This window comes from Schistocerca piceifrons, chromosome 11 (genome assembly GCF_021461385.2).
Source record: "Schistocerca piceifrons isolate TAMUIC-IGC-003096 chromosome 11, iqSchPice1.1, whole genome shotgun sequence".
Taxonomy (NCBI): Eukaryota; Metazoa; Arthropoda; class Insecta; order Orthoptera; family Acrididae; genus Schistocerca; species Schistocerca piceifrons.
The window spans coordinates 93,462,322-93,484,210 of NC_060148.1; the positions used below are offsets into that span (position 1 = coordinate 93,462,322).

At 41.0% G+C, this 21,889-nt stretch overlaps 1 protein-coding gene across 1 annotated transcript in view; it reads left to right on the forward strand.

The window, feature by feature from the left end:
* LOC124719741 overlaps positions 1-14,555 on the forward strand; it is a 100,396-nt gene extending 85,841 nt beyond the window's left edge. The window contains exon 7 of the mRNA XM_047244943.1: positions 12,387-14,555. Within this exon, the coding sequence (XP_047100899.1) occupies positions 12,387-13,876 (1,490 nt within the window). The 3' untranslated portion in view covers positions 13,877-14,555. The remainder of the gene's footprint in view (positions 1-12,386) is intronic.
* The last annotated feature ends 7,334 nt before the right edge of the window (positions 14,556-21,889 follow it).

The following is a 21,889-nucleotide window of genomic DNA, read 5'->3' on the forward strand; positions in this document are numbered from 1 at the left end:
AATTTGGTGCCAAGATTGGAGATAGAAACATTATTGTTCCTTTGACTTTGCATTTTTTGTCATCTTGTTGAACGTTTCCCCACCTGAACGGACATAAAGGGGAAACAAATAGCATCTTCTATGCTGAAGAGCCAAAGAAACTGGTACACCTGCCTGCTATCTTGTAGGACCTTGGGAGCACTCAGAAGTGCCGCAACACGACATGACATGGACTCAGACTAATGTCTGAAGTAGTGCTCAAGGGGACTGACACCGTGAATCCTGCAGGGCTGTCCACAAATCCGTAAAAGTACAAGGGTGTGGAGATCTCTTCTGAACAGCACATTGCAAGGCATCCCAGATTTGGTCAACAATGTAGCTGTTGACAGGCCCAGGCGAGGCATAAAGCTTTGTGTCACACAGTTGTCAAGGGCCCACGAGTGGACCTTCGGCTCCAAAAGCTCATATCGGTGATGTTTCGTTGTATGGTTTGCGTGCTGACACTTGTTGATGGCCCAGCATTGAAATCTGCAGCAATTTGGGGAAGGGTTGCTCTTCTGTCACGTTGAATGGTCATTGGTCCTGCTTTTGCGAGATCCTTTTCCGGCCGCAGTGATGTTGCAGATTTGATGTTTTACCGGATTCTTGATATTCGCAGTACGCTCGTAAAGTGGTTGGATGGTAAAATCCCAACTTCATCGCTACCTCAGAGATGCTGTGTCCCATCGCTCATGTGACGAGTATAGCACCATGTTCAAATTTACTTAAGTCTTGATAATCTGCCATTGTACTAGCAGTAACTGATCTAACAACTGCGCCAAACACTTGTTGTTTTACACAAGCGTTGCCGACCGCAGCGCCGTATTCTGCCTGTTAACGTATCTGTGCATTTGATGAGTACACATTCCTATACCAGTTTCTTTGGCATTTCAATACATGAGTATGCATTTTCACTCAGTTGTTATATGCCTCCATCAACTAATATGTGGTGTCGTGTAGTAGCTGACCTGTATATTTAGTGTACGACTATTGAATGTCAGAGGTGGGTCTACCCCTGTTAAATTCTGATTTAATATGACGTTATATCCCACACGACTTGTTTCATTACCTATCAAAAGTAAATGCACTTGATTGCATAGGGAGCTTTACTTCATTTTCCGATTATGGAGATTTTAATTTTGCATCTCAAGGGTAGGCCCAACAACAAACACAACCTCCCACCTCACAAATGTACAATGTGGCCTCTGGTGGATCGTTGCAGAGCAATTGCTTTTCATTTTGTTTCTTACCTCTCCTCTATCTCTGTAGCTGCAATGTGCTGAATACATCTCACTGCATTCAGTCATGGTCATGGTGCTCACTGCTGGCGACAGTGATGTCCACTCTACTCTCCACCGTCAGTCACGAGGGAAAGCGACGACATTGAGATCATGAATTTACTTCAAACATTGCACACATTTAGTATACAGTACTCTGGCAATTCCAAGAAAACCACAAGAGAAGTTTTACATGTTAATTATATACCTGGTATACCTGTATGTAGGTGCTTGAGTGCAAGACTTCATGGTGGTGAAGTGGTTACCACTCAAGCTGGGTAAAGTGAAAGTGTATGAGGTGATGGTTCATCTCCCGCTCAAGCCTTCATTTTGGTAAATTCTAAGTTACTCAGTAAATTTGAATCTACACTATTTGTTCTTCTTACATTAGCAATGTCTCACCCCTATGCTGTTTAACTGCCAAATGGGGCCTGCCTCTGTGTCTGCAGCTCGAAGCGTCAAGGTGCAAAGTAGTTCCGGGTACCTTACCAGACTGCATGTATAAGGAATTTTGCAAGTCGCAACAGAGATACATTTTCAGGAGAACTCTATGGCTTTCTACATTTACTTGTCGATGGCTCCAAATATGTTTGTTCTAATTTAATTAAAAAGATTAAGTAGTCAAACTTCATGCAAATACATGTTTTTTTAAAAGTGATATTACATCTCAAATGCCATATAAATTAAATGATATGACAAGTGATGAAAAAATGCAGATTAACAATTAAGACTGAGTGGGAGTTGAACCATCACCTCATCAACGTTCATCTTAAGAAAGTCAAGTGCTAACCGTGTGACCTGTACAAACTCCATCCCTTCCACCCACAGACAGATACATCCATCCCTCCTCGCTATTGCCAGTCAATCTGAAAAATCCAAGACAAGAGACTTACCTCAACTGTACTTTATGCCAAAGCCTCCTATTCCTATTTCCAACAAACCACAGTGAAGAATTTGAGTGGAGCAATCAATCAGAACGTAGCTTCAATACACAAATTTCAAAAAATCCAAGATAGGGAACTAGCTCAATTGTGCTTCATACATCCACACCCTCTCCACTCCTGTCTAGCCAATCAGAGTGGAATGTTAAAAAGATGCATAAAAATGACAACAAGCTGCATTATTTACATAAAATTGCATAAAGACATAACTCCCCTTCAATCAGAGGTTAGTATTTAGCCTCCATCAAACTGAAAGAGCCAGTTACAATGTAACCTCTTCTAAACTGTGCTCAAAAGTACTTGTACATCTCAATTACCTATATATATATATATATATATATATAAACACACACTTAAAAATTTACCTGAATTGTGTAAAAATGCTGTCAACTATTTTTTCATTGCTAAATTCAAAAATCGTTTATGAACAGGTTTGTTATTCACATATATGAATTACACTTGAAACTATACATAATTCAGTATGAAAAAATTGAACAAGTGTGTGTGGTGGTGATTATACAGGGCGTTACAAAAAGGTACGGCCAAACTTTCAGGAAACATTCCTCACACACAAATAAAGAAAAGATGTTATGTGGACGTGTGTCCGGAAATGCTTAATTTCCATGTTAGAGCTCATTTTAGTTTCTTCCACCTATGCTCAATGGAGCACGCTATCATGATTTCATACGGGATACTCTACATGTGCTGCTAGAACATGTGCCTTTACAAGTACGACACAACATGTGGTTCATGCATGATGGAGCTCCTGCACATTTCAGTTGAAGTGTTCGTACACTTCTCAACAACAGATTCACTGACCGATGGATTGGTAGAGGCGGACCAATTCCGTGGCCTCCACGCTCTCCTGACCTCAACCCTCTCGACTTTCATTTATGGGGGCATTTGAAAGCTCTTGTCTACGCAACCCCGGTACCAAATGTAGAGACTCTTCATGCTCGTATTGTGGAAGGCTGTGATACAATACGCCATTCTCCAGGGCTGCAACAGCGCATCAGGGATTCCGTGCGACAGAGGCTGGATGCGTGTATCCTCGCTAACGGAGGACATTTTGAACATTTCCTGTAACAAAGTGTTTGAAGTCACACTGGTATGTTCTGTTGCTGTGAGTTTCCATTCCATGATTAATGTGATTTGAAGAGAAGTAATAAAATGAGCTCTAACATGGAAAGTAAGCGTTTGCGGACACATGTCCACACAACATATTTTCTTTCTTTGTGTGTGAGGAATGTTTCCTGAAAGTTTGGCCATAACTTTTTGTAACACCCTGTATATGTGGTGACACGATTGGAGATGACTTGTCGCTCTATGAACCATCAATAATATTTTCTGAGCTTCAAATGACAATATCCCTTAAGTATTTTAGAAATGGAAATACTACTGTAACATTTGACAATCATCATAGAAAAACTTAGATGTGGAAATATTTAATTTGAAGGTCCTTTGTGCATGAAAAGTGTATGGAAGGCTACATATAACACATACAACACGGGATGCCGTTCTGAGCAGCTGGAAATTGCTCTGATTGCTGTCAAACAATTGGCGGCAGCTGCGAACTGGTGTGTCGGAAGAGCTTCCGAGAGTCGTGTACCAGTGATACTGTTACCAGAGGTACTTCTAGTACTATCATGCGGATCCTCACTACTATGAGGAAAGAACACAATCTGTCACTAATCATCCACTTGCCTGTGAGTGGCTTGTCGATGGTAGATCTACACATCCTGTGTAGGGTGGATGGGGACCAGGGAGGACTCAGGGTGTTATACCAATCCCCCTAACCAACAAGTCTTAGGTGCTCTTTCATTGAAAACGAAACTGAGCTAGTGGGACTCACTTCACCTGTTTTGGGGAAAACTGTGTTGTCTGGTATCAAGAGGAGGCAAACGCAACAGGTAGGGGTTCATTAATCGTCAGCAGTTCAAATGTAAGGTGACTCATGGTACCCCTTATGGAAATAGCAGCAAGGGACAGGGAAGGGCACCAGGTGCACTCAGCGTGTACACATGTGGGCCTCATTCAGCATGCTGGACAGGCTATTCCACCAGCCATTCAGGGAACAAAGTGCAACCAACTGCAGACTGTGGCACATGGTGGGACATATGACGCTCGTCATCTGACCTCCGAGATCATTCTCGAGTCATTCCAGCAGCTGGCAGAGCAGATTCAGAAGACCAACCTTGTGCATGGAGTTTCAGTAGAGCTCATGTTTTGTAGCATTATTCCCAGAACCGATTGTGGCCCTTTGAATCTAAGTTGAGTGGAAGGACTGAACCAGAGACTTCATAGGTTCCGTGACGAGCTAGGCTGCAACTTTCTGGATTTGCGCCATAGGGTTGAGAACTGTAAGATCCCCCTAAATGGGTCAGATGTGCACCACACATCAGAGGCTGCTAATCAAGTAGCTGATTGTGTGTGTGGGGTGCACACAAGGGTTTCTTAGAATTGGTGTTACTCTATCCAGTCCAGATACCGATAGCCGTAAGAAACTCAGAAGTATCAGTGAAAGATCAAAAGAAATGGCTCCCACAGGTAAGAGTGTTAAAATCATAAACTGCCGCTGAGGCATTCGCAACAAAGTGTCAGAGCAGGTAGCGCCCCTGAAAAGCAATGAAGCTCACATAATACTAGGTACAGAAAGGTGGCTGAAATCTGAAATCAATAGCAGTGCAGTTTTTGAGGAATATTTGAGTGTATATCAAGAGGTTCGACAAATGGGAAATGGAGGGGTGGTGTATTTGTTGTAGTAGTCATGAACTCAAATTCCCTGAGACTGAAATTGGAGCTGTGTATGAGACTGCTTGGCCACGATTCACCGTGAGACATGGGCATCAAATGATAATTGGATTATGTATCATGCACCAGACTGATCTCCTGATGTAACTTGAAAGAAAACCTCAGTTCACTTGTATGTTAGTTCCCCAATCATACTGTAATCACTGGAGAAGCTTTAATCATCCAACAGATAATTGGGAAAATTACAGTTTTGTTAGTGGTGGGCATGATAAGACATTCTGTGAAACATTACAAAATGCCTGCTCTAAAAACTACACTACTGGCCATTAAAACTGAAGAAATGCAGATGATAAATCATCGATGCAGTAACCGCTTTATGATTACTGATTCCCTGTTCTGCGTTAACTGTTTCAAATAGTTCAGGTCTGTTTGTCACCAGAAGGTCTAATATGTTATCGCCACGAGTCAGTTCTCTGTATAACTGCTCAAGGAAGGTTTGAGATAATGCACTTAAAAAAATTTCACTGGATTCTTTGTCCCTGCCACTCGTTCTAAATGTTTTAGTCTCCCAGTCTATATCCGGCAAATTAAAATCTCCACCCAGAACTACAACATGGTCAGGAAATCTACTCAAAATACTTTCCAAATTTTCCTTCAGGTGCTTTGCCACAACAGCTGCTGAGCCAGGGGGCCTATAGAGACATCCAATTACCATGTTTGAGCCTGCTTTAACCGTGACCTTCACCCAAATTATTTCACATTTCAGATCTCTGTCAATTTCCTTCGATACTATTGCACTTCTTATCGCTATAAACACGCCTCCCGCTTCACTATCCAGCCTGTCTGTGCGGTATACATTCCAATCTGAGTTTAGAACTTCATTAGTGTTTACAACTGGTTTCAGCCAACTTTCTGTCCCTAGTACTATGTGGGCATTGTGACTGTTTTTTAATGAGAGCAGTTCTGGGACCTTTCTATAGACACTCCTGCAGTTTACTATTACCACATTAATATTGTTATTCCCTGTTGCGTTTTGCCTACAACTACCTTGTCGCGTCTCAGGAGGCATCTTGTCGAGCCTAAGGAGGGAATTCTCTAACCTAAAAAACTCACATGTGTTCCTGAGGGAACACTGTAATAGAGCAATGCAGGATCTCATATATGCATACGATGCTGATTTGTTATCCAGGAGGTAGAAAGATATAGAGTGGAGATAGGGCTGATGATTAATCAGTCAGAGACTGAGTATATGTTAACATATAGAAAAAGGTATGGCGAAGAAGAAAGAAGTGTGGCTTTGAATGGGAAAGAACACGAATACTGTGAGAGCTTTAAATATCTTGGGTCAGTGGTAACTGAGAATAATGATACGAGAAAAGAAATATGTGCAAGGACTGCAGCTGGAAACAGGATTTACTTTGCACCGATTGCAGTACTTAAATCAAGAACCCTTAGTAGGAATCTGAAGTTGATTGTGTATTGCACATTAGTGAGACCTGTGGTGATGTAGGGTTCAGAGACTTGGACAGTGATGAGGATTTGTTAGCAGAGGTGGAAAGGAAGATACTAAGGAAAAATCTATGGACCAGTGAATGATAGTGGGTTTTGGCGAATCAGAAATAGTAAGGGAGATATGAGTGTTGTATAACAAACCAGATATGGTGACAGAAATAAAGGTTAATAGAATGCGTTGGTTGGGACATATAAAACAAAAATGACGGAGAGCAAAACAGACAAGAGAGCATTCAATGGCAAAGCAGGTGGACACCGTATAAGGAGCAGACCAAGGACCAGATGGCTAGATAACGAGGAGGAGGACAAGTTGAGAAGAATGGGGGTTAGAAGATAGAGAGCTAAGGCAGCCAGCAGAGAAGAGATGGCAGGCATTGTCTAGGAGGCCGAGGTGCTGCATGGGGTGTAGTGCCAGGGAGTAAGTAAGTGATGAAATCATAATTGACCACATTTTTACACAATTCACACATTTTAAATGTTTGATGTATTTCTAGATAAATAATTCATTTCATTTGGATACTTTTGAGTACAAGCCAGATGGGCTACAGTCTAACTTCGTCTTTCTGGTTCATTATGCAGTGTGTGTGTGTGTGTGTGTGTGTGTGTGTGTGTGTGTGTGTGTGTGTGTGTGTGTAGATAATGCAACTTAACATAGATAATGCAACTTGGCTTCATTTTTACACGTTATTTAAATACTGCACTCTGATTGGCTGGAGAGCAGGGGGAGGGGGTGTTTTGTATGAAGTACAATTTAGATAGCTTCCTCTCTTTTTTTTAACCGCATTCTGAGCAGATGAATCATTTCATTTTAATACTTTGTTGCAGTCGGTTAGAAAGAGGAGGAAGAAGGTGGGGCAAAAGCACAATTGAGTTAGTTTCTTCATCTTGGATTTTTTTTAATTGATCAAGGGAAGAGGGGAGGAGGGGAGATTTTTTATTTCCCCATCAACACAACTGGGTTTGTTCTGTCTTCTTGGGTTTATTTATTTATTTAAAGCACATTCTGATGCCCCATTTTAATAGTTCACAGTGATTTGTTGGAAAGATAAGGGGAGAGATGTTTCAAATTTTCTACTAGCACAAATGTATTTTTAATTGGCTGTTCATTTTAAAGAGCATGCCACGATCTGTTGGAGGCAGAAAGAGGGGGTCAGTGATAGGCCTTTTAATTTTCCACTAAGTAAATTGTGTCAGTTATGAAATCTTGGAATTTTTGATTGATTCTTTCATTTCTTATTGTCTGGAGACAGGAAGGAGGAGATAGAAGGAAGCGAGGCAAGGGGTACAAATCACAACTAAGCAAGTTGGCTTTTTCCTACAAATTTTTAAACTGCTGCTATTCCACAATTTCTTGCATTTTTTGTCATCTGCCAATCGAATTTTTAAATTTCCCACTATTTTATGCATTGGGAGATAGGTCTAATTTGTATTTACCTACAATTTTTTTGTATTTCTCACTGCCACCCACATTCAATTTCTGAATTTCCTGCCGAAAGCCATACAGTACCACAACTTTGGAGCTGACTAATTGCAGAAACTGGAACTTTGCACCAGGTTCTCTATAGCCAAACAACTCAAGGGATTTGTATATAGAACCCCCTGTGTTACATAGAGCACAGTGTTCCTCCATGTCTTCTTGGAATCCTGCAAATTGTTCCTGACTCTAAGCTTCAAAAGGACTCTTCAGCACTTTTACACAAGTTTTCATCAGTTTTTTTAACACTGAATTGTTGAGGACTTGATAATTCCTAATAACGAGTTGCTGACATGCTAAGAACTGGAACTTCTTGTACTCTTTTTAATGGGACTGGAGGTGCTCCAGAATGATGCCCCATCCAGGGTGAGACTGGTCATTAAGGAACTGACACATCTTAATACCAAAGTGTGCTGGAGCTCCATCCTACTGTAGCCATACATGATTCATGATTACCTTGTCTTCAGGCTGAGGTGTACACCATGTTTGTGAAGCAGTTTAACAACAGTTTCCATTCATGCACTGTTCAAAAAACTACCGTCCTAGCAGCTACTGTGGTGACACATGTATAATGTGTGAGGGTTTCCTCCCAACTCTTACATGTAATGGGCATTTTCCTTAGTCCAGAAAATAATATTCTTCCTGTGAGATCTTTGATATACACTACTGGCCATTAAAATTGCTGCACCAAGAAGAAAAGCGGATGATAAATGGGTATTCATTGGACAAATATATTATACTAGAACTGACATGTGATTACATTTTCACACAATTTGGGTGCACAGATCCTGACAAATCAGTACCCAGAACTACCACCTCTGGCTGTAATAACGGCCTTGATACGCCTGGGCATTGAGTCAAACAGAGCTTGGATGGCGTGTACAGGTACAGCTGCCCATGCAGCTTCAACACGATACCACAGTTCATCAAGATGAGTGACTGGTATATTGTGATGAGCCAGACGTTTTCAATTGGTGAGAGATCTGGAGAATGTGCTGGCCAGGGCATCAGTCGAACATTGTCTGTATCCTCAAAGGCCCGTACAGCACCTGCAATGTGCATTATCCTGCTGAAATGTAGGGTTTCGCAGGGATCGAATGAAGGGTAGAGCCACGGGTCGTAACACATCTGAAATGTAACGTCCACTGTTCAAAGTGGCATCAATGCAAACAAGAGGTGACCGAGGCGTGTAACCGATGGCACCCCATACCATCGGGTGGTATGCCAGTATGGCAATGACGAATACACGCTCCAATGCGCGTTCACCGAGATATCGCCAAACACGGATGTGACGATGGTGATGCTGTAAACAGAATGACGTTTTTCCATTTGTGCACCCAGGTCGTCGAGTACACCATCGCAGGTGCTTCTGTCTGGGATGCAGCGTCAACGTCTCCAAGCTGACAGTCCATGCTGCTGCAAACGTTGTCGAACTGTTCATGCAGATGGTTGTTGTCTTGCAAACGTCCCCATCTGTGGACTCAGGGATCGAGACGTGGCTGCACGATCTGTTACAGCCGTGCGGATAAGATACCTGTCGTCTCGACTGCTAGTGATACGAGGCCGTTGGGATCCAGCACGATGTTCCGTATTACCCTCCCGAACCCACCGATTCCATATTCTGTTAACAGTCATTGGATCTCGACGAACGTGAGCAGCAATGTTGCGATACGATAAACCTCAATCACGATAGGCTACAATCCGACCTTATATCAAAGTCGGAAACGTGATGGTACACATTTCTCCTCCTTACACAAGGCATCACAACAACGTTTCACCAGGCAACGCCGGTCAACTACTGTTTGTGTATGAGAAATCGGTTGGAAACTTTCCTCATGTCAGCACGTTGTAGGTGTCGCCACCTTGTGTGAATGCTCTGAAAAGCAAATCATTGGAATACCACAGCATCTTCTTCCTGTTGGTTAAATTTTGTGTCTGTAGCACGTCATCCTCGCGATGTAACGATTTAATGGCCAGTAGTGTACCACACATTTATTACATTACTACCGATCTGCTCAACAGCTTCTTATGGGTAGCACTATGTATCTACAGACCAGCAATTTGCAAGTTATACAGACCAACATTGGTCAAGAATAAGTCTATCTAATAGTGAATTCACATAACAAATGCCTACTGCTGTTTCTGAACTTAGACTTAGCACACAGACAGGGAAATGAGAATGGAGAATTTCATTTCTAATATGTATTTATGGATGATTTCACGGAATTCTGCCATTCGCCTTAAGATGGCAATGGCTTCATTTTCCGAGCTGCAGGGTACTTTAATTGTTTATAGTTCAGCCATGATGCAAGAAATATTTGTAAATTACATATACAGTGGACTTCCTCGTGAATTGGTGTATTACTGTATCAAAGTCCCCTCAGTAGTTCATGGGATTAACATTCACATACAGGCAGAACAATGTGTCAGGGTACTTTAAGTTTTGTGTGGCTAACACTCTTGAGCGAGACAACACAGAAATTTGCCAACAAAGCGCAGCAAGATGTAACTCGTTGCTCCATGTTGTTGTTAGATACATCAGTCACAAATACTGGCCTAACTCCTTTCATTTCAGTGTGTGTTTTAATGAGGTTAAACATTGTTAACTGCGTCATACCTTTGCAGATTTACAGAGTAACTCTGTCACCATGGATACACAACTCCAACAATGCATTTTTTTGAGATTACTGGTTTCGGTCTGTTTTTGACCATCTTCAGATCTCACACCATGGTGGTAGGTGGTGGCCGTGAATGGTGCAGGCGCTACAACTTGAGCAGTTAGCGTTCATGAAGCTGTAGCACCTGCTCCGTGCACCGGCACTGCCTACCATAATGGTATGAGGTCTTGAAGATGGTCTGCACCAGATTGAAACTGGTAACCTTAAAAAAAGTTTCTTGCAGTTGTAACTCTTTATGATCATTTTGTGTAGCATTCATTTAAGGGGGGTAGGACGTCAAATGGGCCGACTTGGAGCAGGAGAGTCACCACAGGACATTTTAATTTCCACTGTCTATACTTTTACAAATAAATTCATAAGACTTTGTCACTATGACCAGGAAGGATTGAGGACTCACACTCATCGCAGTGGAAGTTCAAAAAAGTAGCAAAATACCTTTTTTTTTTTTGTGAAATTTCATCATTTTTCCTCTTATTACTGGCAGCATTTGTTGCTGTAGGTACACTTTTCTTCCTAAGTAAGAGAGATTCTTCGATGAATTTTTCATAGCATACAAACAGTAGTTACAGGTTTCCAGAATGAGATTTTCTCTCTGCAGCGGTGTGTGCGCTGATATGAAACTTCCTGGCAGATTAAAACTGTCTGCCTGACCAAGACTCGAACTCGGGACCTTTGCCTTTCGCGGGCAAGTGCTCTACCATCTGAGCTACTGAAACACGACTCACACCCGATCCTCACAGCTTTACTTCTGCCAGTATCTCATCTCCTACCTTCCAAACTTTACAGAAGCTCTCCTGCGAACCTTGCAGAACTAGCACTCCTGAAAGAAAGCATATTGCGGAGACATGGCTTAGCCACAGCCTGGGGGATGTTTCCAGAATGAGATTTTCACTCTGCAGCTGAGTGTGTGCTGATATGAAACTTCTTGGCAGATCTGAGCTACCATCGGTAGAGCACTTTCCCGTGAAAGGCAAAGATCCCGAGTTTGAGTTTCGGTCAGGCACACAGTTTTAATCTGCCAGGAAGTTTCAGTAGTTACAGGCATATGAAACTCTAGAATTTTCCAGATCTATTAAAAAACTATGGAAAAAATTGAGATAATTAACTATAAAACTTGAATTTTTTCTAAACATGAAGTTTAAAATGTAACAGTTCATTCATTTTTTCATAAACTAAATAACTTCTAGAGTTTCATACACCTGTAACTATGGTTTGTATGCTGTGCAAAAGTAATCGAAGAATCTCTTTTACTTAGGAAGAAAAGTGTACCTATAGCAACAAATGCAGCCAGTAGTAAGTGAAAAAATGATGAAATTTCACATGTAAAAAAAAAAAGTGTTTTGTTACATTTTTTAGTTTCCACTACTATGAACATGAATCCTGAATCCTTCCTGGTCATGCTGTTAAAGTTTTATGAATTTATTTGTAAAAGTATAGACAGTGGAAATTAAAATGTCCTGTGGTGCCTCTCCTGCTCCAAGTCGGCCCATTTGACATCCTACCCCCCCTTAATAAATCTGTTATATGACTCTGTAAATGTTAGAATTTATGTTAACATCCCGTCTTACATCATTTGAGTTAATAATTCCTGGGCGTTTGTTGGTTGCGACCTGCTCTAGCCATCGATCATCGATAATTCAGTTCCACAACTCCTAGTCTTATTGTGTAGAGGGGACTCTGATTTCAGCTACTTCCATTGTGTGAGCACTGCCTACTTGCTGTGACTATCTTGCAGACGAGGAGTGGCAGCTGGAGGACAGAAGCAACGCTACGCTCTCTGTGGACACCGACTGCATGCAGCTGTTGGCGAACGCCCTGGACCACCCCACGTGTCCACTGGAAGACCTGCCTCCAGAGACCATCCAGCAGCGCCAGCAGTGCCGTGAACAGCTGTGGGATGACATGGTGCAGAGGTCACCCCACATACCCGTCACCAGCTACCTGGCCTACACGCAGAGGGTGACCGTCAACCTCTGCCTCTTGGCCTGGATGACAGTGAACTCTTTCGGCATTTGTCAGGACGTCCCCTTCAGTGTGATGCAGTCCGTACACGACGCTCGCTGCTATTTCGATAGTCCTGAAGACCGGTCGTGTCTGGAGTCGAATGCTACAGACGCCATCTGCTCCGTTTCCAGAGCTATTCTGTTGTTGAAGTGTAACGATTTTTCCTTCCACAAGAGTCTCGATCTATGCAGTGTCCACCTTTACACAAACGGATCGAACTCTACAACGGACAAGTTATCGGGGCTAGACAGGTATGAAAAGGCAACAGAAAGAACACTGATCTACAAAGATAGTCTAAGCAATGCCACCTTGAAATACAAGGATTTTAAAATTGACAGCTTAAGACCCTTAGAAATCTCATTTATAGCCGTGAATATTATTTTCCGCTTTCTGACTGCCGGAGTGTACACGTACCTTCCCCAGTTACGTAATTTGCCCGGAATGATATTCTTGTCATTCCAGGTGACGGGTATAGTCCAGATCCTGTGTTCTGAGGTCATGTACCGCATGGCCGGTGTCCCCGACTTGGCTACGGCAGTGCTGGTCGATAGTGCCCTCACACTCCTCAGTTGTATCTGGCTAAACTCGTTCTGCTACCAAATGTATGCATGCATTCGCCACCTGAGGCTTCCTAACGACTTACTACCTGCTGAAGCGAGAAAGGCATTTCGCCGACAGGTGCTGTACGCATTAATAGCGTGGAGCATAGTATGTGGAGCAAGTATCGCTTTGGAAAAGACGAGCAGATATTACCTGGTCCATAGTCGGATAATATTTCTTGTGGGCATTTCACTGTCTATAGGTTACAATTTGGCCTGTCTCGGACTAGTGGGGTACATGTACCTACGTAATAAGAAATCCATGACTCAACTCAAAATTTATAGTGACGATAAATTTGGCTCCAAGAGACAACTTTTTTATGTGTCAGTTAAGACTATCATCTTAAGTGGGGTATGCATAATTATTAGAATTGGGTTCCACCAGGCTGAAGGCATAGCACAGTTCGTATATTACGTGCACATAGCTACCATGGTTCAGGGACCACTGCTGTTCGTTTTTTTCATTTGTAACAAAGCAACGCTCCCCCTTCTCAAGAACAGACTACTGGCGTGTTGGAACCCACACATCATCAGTCTGCAGCAAGAACTGTGTTCGACAGCTGAGAGAAATTTGGCGCTGAGGGGAAACAAACAGTTTCTGACTGTAGAATCCTCACTGTAAAATGTCCACGAGTATTCTTCTCAAAAGGCTGTCTTCATTGTAGACCGTACTGAAGCGAGTGACCAGCTGTAAGGATTGTATCTAACTAGTACGACAAAATTAATTGCGTCTGATATTGTACAACAAGTGCATCAGTTTTCCAGTTTGTTCTTTATATATAACTGCATGCTTATTTATACTTGGTAGCTTCTTTCTATATATTTTATGCACAGCAAGTAATTAATTACTATAATTGAATCAGAATGAAAATAAGAAGAAAGTTCTTGTCCTACTTCCTCTACTCGGAATATGTTTAAGAACAATTTAATATATCTAACATTGGTGAAAGACGAAAACAATGACAGGACTTCTGTAAATTATTTTAACCATCGTTTCCTAAAGCAAAACTGGCAGAATGAACTCTCACAGAGTATTTCCAGGAATTTTTGTTATTTCCTGATTCAAACGAAGCTTTTAGCAGACACCAGCATTTGTCTTATACTGAGAACTGCATAATCATTTAGTACACAATTAACTGCACAGTTATGCCTCGTCTTGTGTCTCGGTGTAAATGGAACGGCACGAGTTGTGATGTTTGACTTGTACAAGCTGTCACTTTTTCTGGAACTTTTAAATGAGTTTCACCTCAGGCAACACTCCGTGTACCTGAAAATTATCAGATTGTACCATATTAAACTACATCTTGAGACGGAAGTTTTCATTACGTGTTTATTTATTTATATATTTCATTAATTACTATTATTTATGGTATGTGAAATATGAAAATTATAGATATGTGCATAAAATTATACATGTATATGATTTTTCATGTAAGTACTATGGCAACATAAATCAACAGCAACGTAAAATTAGAGGAACAGGAAGAGACAACTGAAGGGCAGCAGTGTGAGGAAGGACTTGTAACAGCTTTTGCTATGCTGATTAGTGGTTTGATTTGAGAATATGGGACAAATATTTACAGTAAAGAACTCTAAAAAATAACTGTCAGTGTGAAATATTCTTTGAAGTGAATGTATTGAAGATAGTGTTACACCAGATTGAAGTAGCGTCGTTTGTGAGATGGGACAGTGGCTTGTTGAGTGAGTGAGAGACACAAAAAGGAAGTACAGAAGATGTTAACATATATGCAAATGGACCTGGTGTCTGTGTGATGTTAATATCCAGACCAAATGAACACCCTGCCATTAATGCTACTACATAGATTAGATTTTCAGGCATTGTCTAATTACAGCACTCATCACTCATTTGCCAGCCAGTAGTAATATCAACAGCGATTTAGTGATATTTAAGAAGCATGAGTTGCCATACTGGATACAGCGGAAGCACAGATTGTGTCACCACTCACCATCCTCATATGTCATGAGGTGGGTGAGAGGTGAAGCCTGCTCGACTACGTCTTTCATCAGAGAGAAACACTGATGGTACAAGTCAACCAATGTACATCACTTGTGCGTAGCAAATGTAGCATGCATGAATATTTGAAAGATTATACACATTAAAGACTTCTCTCCCATGTTTCCTGATGCAAGTAATATTAGAAGAAATTAATTCCACAGTTGTTGTATTAACTTGGTGGTACTATAGCAAATACACTACTCAGACAAGCACTAGGTGCAAACTATACTCATGTTCAGAAAAAACAGAACACTGTTAATGACTGGAGATAGGAATTTCATATTCACAGGACATGTTCTGCAGAAATGATTATCAATTCAGTCACCTCGGTTCAGCATGTGTCCTATTCCCTGATAGGCACAGGGTCTGCCATTGGCCCTCATAACTTGTTCCATGCATGATGGGATCAATGTATGTAAGGTGTGAAAGGCTTCCTGTGGTATAGCAATCCATGCTCCATTCACCTGGTTCTGGATCATAGCACTGCAGCTGTCATTCCAACACAACCCACTCATTTGCGACTGGCGACAAATCTGGTGATCTGGCGGGAGACGGCAAAAGGCTGATATCCAGTGACACCAAGAAGGCATGTGTTGCATGTGGTCGTGCATTGTCTTGCTGAAAAATGGCTTCTGGAGTCTTGTGCAGAAAGGGTATGGCTACAGGTCGCAGAATGTCATTCACGTAGGCCACACTGGTATCAGTGCCCTGGATATGCATCATCCGTAGTTTGAGGTTTGTGGATGTACCCAGTGGCACCCCACACTGTAAGGCCTCGAGTTGCCACTGTATGTCTTGTGTGAATGCGATCACTGTGATGCCACTTGTAAACTCCCCCTTCCTAATCGGTCTACTGGAGTGCGATATAATTGGCCGTGATCGCATATGTCTAATGAAATTTGACAGGCAGTAAGGGTACAGTTACTGGAGGAAAATAATACCAGTTAGCAGGAGGAAAGTGTACAACAGGCCCTTCTGAAGGAAGAATCTACTCTAAATACTGATAATAACTCTGTCTTTATTCTTTTCGGCATACTTGGTCTTTACTATTTTCAAGCACATTTCCTCACTTTGTACTTTTACAAATATTCTATCTTCTTTCATCCTTCTGCATCTTGAAAGTAGCACAATTTCAGTACACATTCAGATTCGTTTTCTCATAACAAACCGTCATCCACATCAAAGTCGTTTGAGAAAAATTCGTCCAGCTCTGTCACCGAAAGCAGTTTATCTAGTGGTTTTTTTAATTTCCCATTATTGGACATTTATAATTCCTTCCTGTTCTGAGTTTGTTAAATTTTGACCCCAACACTGTAAACTTTTCATCAATTTCTTCTGTTAACGAACCTTGTATTACCAATAATTCGCTAACTGTCAAGTCAGGTAAATTTCCTTCAGAATGATGGCTGTCATCTTCCAAATTGCTTGCAGAAAAGTGCTCTGTTTCTGCTTCTAATTCTTCTCTCAAACTCACGCAGCCCACACCAATCCCATCTGACTGTATGACGTCAGCCTTAACCTCGTAGATGTAAATCTACGTGGCTTTCAATTACTCGTACCCAGTCATCATCAGCCAACTCGTCTTGCCCCTCTTCAGAAATTTTGCCTTGGTTTTCTTTTGGACCAGTGTCCTTGGGATTGCTGCTTCAATTACTAGAACATTTGGACAAGCTTGCGACTTCGGTGCGGAGCTTACTGTTTCTTCATAAACGCTAGTTTCATGCGGATTGAGAAGCGTCCGCTCTCCTCATTTGCACACCTGCCATCCAATCCTCTGTAGTCTTCAGTCTGTTGTATATCTGCCCGAACTGACCTAACCACACCTGCTCGCATTCAAAATTGCCCTGAGCGATAATGGAAGTTTTATCTGATATCGTCTTCTTTAATTATGCCAGTGAATTATACTGTACAGGAGCCTGAGGTACCGTTGTTGCTTTAACATCAGCAGCCTCTTCCTTAGTGACCAGCCTCTACTTTCACTGTTATTACAGACAGTGATCACTTTGTCAGCTGCCGTTTCATATTCATATATTGTTACTGTGGCTGCGTTACTCACTCTGTCTTCTTGCAGATTCTCCCATTGCCAATTTATCCACTCAGATCTGTCACAGCAATGTTGCCTAGGCTTTATTATGGGCCACCAAGGTCTTTCCAGACCAGCACGGCTAATTGTTACCCTGATTAAGTACGACAGGCCCGTTTCTACCCATCTGTCAAAATTGCTTATTATGCTCCTACTCTCTAACATTCCGCTAAGAACCGTGTAATATTCACATGATACTGACCTCTGTCATTTCTACTATTATTGTTCTCACTATGCCTGTCGTTATACTGATGTGAGTTATTACCGTGGTGGTGGCTACCATTAGTGCCATTGTTATTGTTGTTATTATTGATACTGTTGTGGTAATTGTTGCTTTTACCACAACTTTTAAAATTTTTACGGTTATTCCACCAATTATCTCCATCTATGACCTTTTCTAAGAATGCAGTAATTGTTCTGTAACTACTGTCTATGTTCCTCTTGGAATCATCTGGAAGCTTCTTCCCCAACTCCTAGACAATCTGCGATTCAGTACGTCGGTCATGCAAATATTCCAGGCTGCGGATCCAATATTCACAGAATTCTTTCATTTAGCCGTGCAAGTTTGCATCATAGAGTTTTGATACTATGAACTAGCTAGCGTCATTCACTCTCCTGCTTCTGCCCTGACCAATCTTATTTCAAGAACAAATTCTTAAATTCTTGAAAGCTCGAGTTCGCATCGAGGTTTAAGCCCCATCGCTTAGCCTCACCTGCTAGCACGTCGAGTACCGCGTTAAGTTTTCTCTTACCTGTTCACGGTTCAGGCAATTCCCTTTTACAGTTTTTAATGAAGTCAGCCCTGCTTTTTGAGGGGATCAAAATGCTCCTCATTCACAAAGATTTCAATGTTATGTGCGTGGCATGAGACATAGCGCAGCTTTTTGTCTAATCTCTTCTCTAGTTCAGTTACTTTTGTAACAGCTTGGGAGGTGGTCATCGCTAATGTTTCCACTTCCCACTTTTTCTCATCACATGTAATAAACTGTTTCTTCACTCTAGTATCTATGTCTGATACTAAAGTATGCAAATTCGTAACCTTTTCCCTGACTAATTCCACCATTTCAATAATGGACCAACGGTCTTCCTATTTAGGCTTCCTATTTCGACTGTACCTCTGTCATGTCTTGCTCAAGATTACCGAGTACACAATTCATTGCAATTGTTTCTTTCTTGATTTCATCTACTTCCTTAACGACTCCAATGCTATTGTTAACTATCATGATTTATTTGTTCTCTTCATCTATTTTACTAAATTGTGCATCAATTTCTCTGTTAATTCCCTTCAGTGAAAGTAAATAAAGGGTGGCAACATAAGGACCTTGAAGGGAATTTCTCAGTTCAATGCAGAGGATAAGAAGGGATGGATGGAAAAGGTGACCTGAGGACCATTCTGAAGGGATGGAAGTATAGCAGATGATGTGACAGACAAAGAAATGGAAGTCGAACTGGAAAACATTGGGGATTCAGTTCTAGACCCAAAGTTTAACAAAGCTTTGGAAAAATTCTGCACAAGCAAGGCAGGGTGGTATAATAATATTCCTTCAGAATTTCTATCATCCTTGTAGAGGGTGACAAACAAATAGTTATTCATATTCGTCTGTAGCGTCTATGAGACTAAAAATTAACAGTCACACTTTCAGAAAAATATAATCCAGGATCTCGAGATAGAAGCTAGGGCAAATAAGTCTAGGATACTCTGCATAAAGAGCTCAGCATGTCTTATATTCAAGTTGGTGACGGGAACAATATACAGAAGAATGGAAAAGAAAGTTGAAGATCTGTTAGAGGATGATCAATTTGTATTTCAGATATTTGAAGGCCCCGGAGAGAGCGTTATGACTTTGCATTTGATAGTGGAGGCAGGATTTAAGAAAAACAGAAAAACGAAGGAACCCTCGTTAGATAAGGCTACCTTTAAAAAGTGTTTGATGACGTGAAATAGTGAAATGAAATTCACAAAAAATATGCATATGATATAGGGAAAGGCAGGTAGTATACAAAATGTACAATAATAAACAAGGAATAGTAAGATTGAAGAAAGAAGTACTCTGATTACAAGAGGTTTAAGACAGAGATGCAGTCATTCTTCCAAGCTGAAGATAGGAGAACTGATGATGGAACTATAGAAGCATTCACAAATAGGAATAAAGTTTAGAGTGAGAGGATTTCATTAATAGGATTTGCTGAAGGCACTGCTAGCCTCACTGATAGTGAAAAAGAATTAGCTGAGGTGTTGAATGGAATGAGTTACCTAATGCACATAGAATTTAGATTTATAAACAAAAGAAAGACAAAAGTATTGGGGAGTAATAGAAATGAGATTGGTAATGAGCTTAACATAAAAACTGGGGACTACTATGCAGACCAGTTTAAGGACTTCTGCTCCCAAGCAAACTTATGCATGAGGGACGAAGCAACATTGTTATAAGAAGCAAACTAGCAAAGGCACAGAAGCTATCCCTTGCAAGACAAGGCTAGTAGCAATTTGATGATCTACTAACCTGAGGGATAAATATCTAAGAATGCACGCTTGGAGCACAGCATTGTAGGAAAATGGGTCACGGATTGTGGGAAAACAGGAAAAGGAGTGAATGGAGGTGTTCCAAAAGTGTTGCTACAGAATTATGTTGAAAATTAGGTGAACAGAGGAAAGGAAATGTGGATGTTCTCTGCAGAATTGGCAAGAATAGCAATATGTGGATAACTGTGAGAAGGAGAAGAGGCAGTATAATAGGACAAGCGTCATGACATAAGGGAAAAAACTTCCATAGTACTGGAGGGAGAGAGAGAGTTAAAACTGTAGGAGAAGATGGAAACAGGAATACATCCTTCAAATAATTGAGAACTCTGTGTGCAAGTGTTACTGTGAAGTGAAGAGGTTGCCGCCTCCCCACCTCCCACCACCCAATCTGCTGACAAGAAAGCAAATACAGCAGGACAACATGAGATTGTAAATCTGTTACTGAAACTGATCTGCAGTGGGCAGAGATATGGTTTTCACTTTGCTTGGTGACCAAAGTGTTTCACACCCCAAGGACCTGAGGTAGGACAGTCCTTCTCTATCGACAATTTCTGCTTGTTTTATTCTTGAAGAGTGTATTTCTTGTTAATAGTTGTTTAATAAAGAACTCTGAGATTATTTCTCTTCTCTCATTCCTACAACTGATTCCAGTACTCCATGATTATTAGCTCTTCATCTTGCTTCACATGCCGATTTACCTGTTTGCTGTTGTCACATACTGTCTCTTCCTGTCACTAGATTTTCTGGGTTTGGCGTTGGCTTATATGCCTGAATTATTGTTGGCACTGGTTTGCTTATTCCGATGAGAACAAATCACCGAACTCTTCATAATATCTCACTATCTGCACAACCTCCTTATTCATAGCTAACCTCTCTCTTGTTATACAATTTTCTCATCCTGTGAATATCACACCACTTTTCATCCGACCATATACCTCGATCTTCATTTGATTTCATTTTTTATACCTGCATTAAATCTATCTTTCAGATATTTTAGCTTGCCTACATGTAATGTAGGGCATTGCTGTTGGTGAACACTTATCATTGAAAGACCATGTAGACAATATTTGCAAGAAAATCAGTAGAAATGTGTATCTACTGAAACGGGTCTCAGCCTTCTTGGACCATGATACTTTAAGGCAAATGTATTTTGGGTTAATTCATCTGCACCTTCAGTATGGTATTGAGATATGGGGTGGGGCATCAGCAGTTCATATAGATAAACTTTTTAGATTACAAAAAAAGGCAGTAAGATTGGTAGCCAAGGTAAATAAGAGAGAGCCTTGTAGAGACATCTTTGGAAAATATAAAATTCTTACGGCGTACTCCATGTATATACTGCAGACAGTCATGCTCGTGAAACAAAATCCTGAATTTAATATGAGAAACAGTAATGTACACAACTATGACACGGGGAAGGGAAAATTTTAATAGAGTTGTGACCAATAAAAAGGCAACAGACCACAGTCCACACAGAATGGGAGCAATTTTCTACAGTGCACTACCCTGTGAACTGAAGAAAGTAAATCCAAATATGCTAAAGAGTAGACTGAAGCAATTATTAATAGAGAAGTGTTGTTACTCTATAGAGGGCTTTAAGTTGTAGTGCCATCTTGGAAAACAGTGTATATAGACAAGGTCTCCAATCTATCAGTGGTATGAAAGAATGTAATTATACACCATATTATGTGTACTGTACTATTATAAATATAAGCTAAATTGTGTTATACAATAGAGGAATCTACCTGTAGTGCCCTTTTGAAAAATAATGTGTACGGACATGTATCTGATCCATGTGTTGTTATGAAAGAGTGTAATTGTTTTACTGTATATGTGTAATGTAATCTAAATTTTCCTGACAATGTACGAAAACTTTTTGTTATATAAATAAATAAATAAATAAATGTGTGTGTGTATGTGTGTGTGTGTATGTGTGTGTGTAGTGAGGGAACTCAGCACATGCAAGAGACAGCAGCAACATCAGATGGGTGAATGTGGGTGTCGTGGGTGG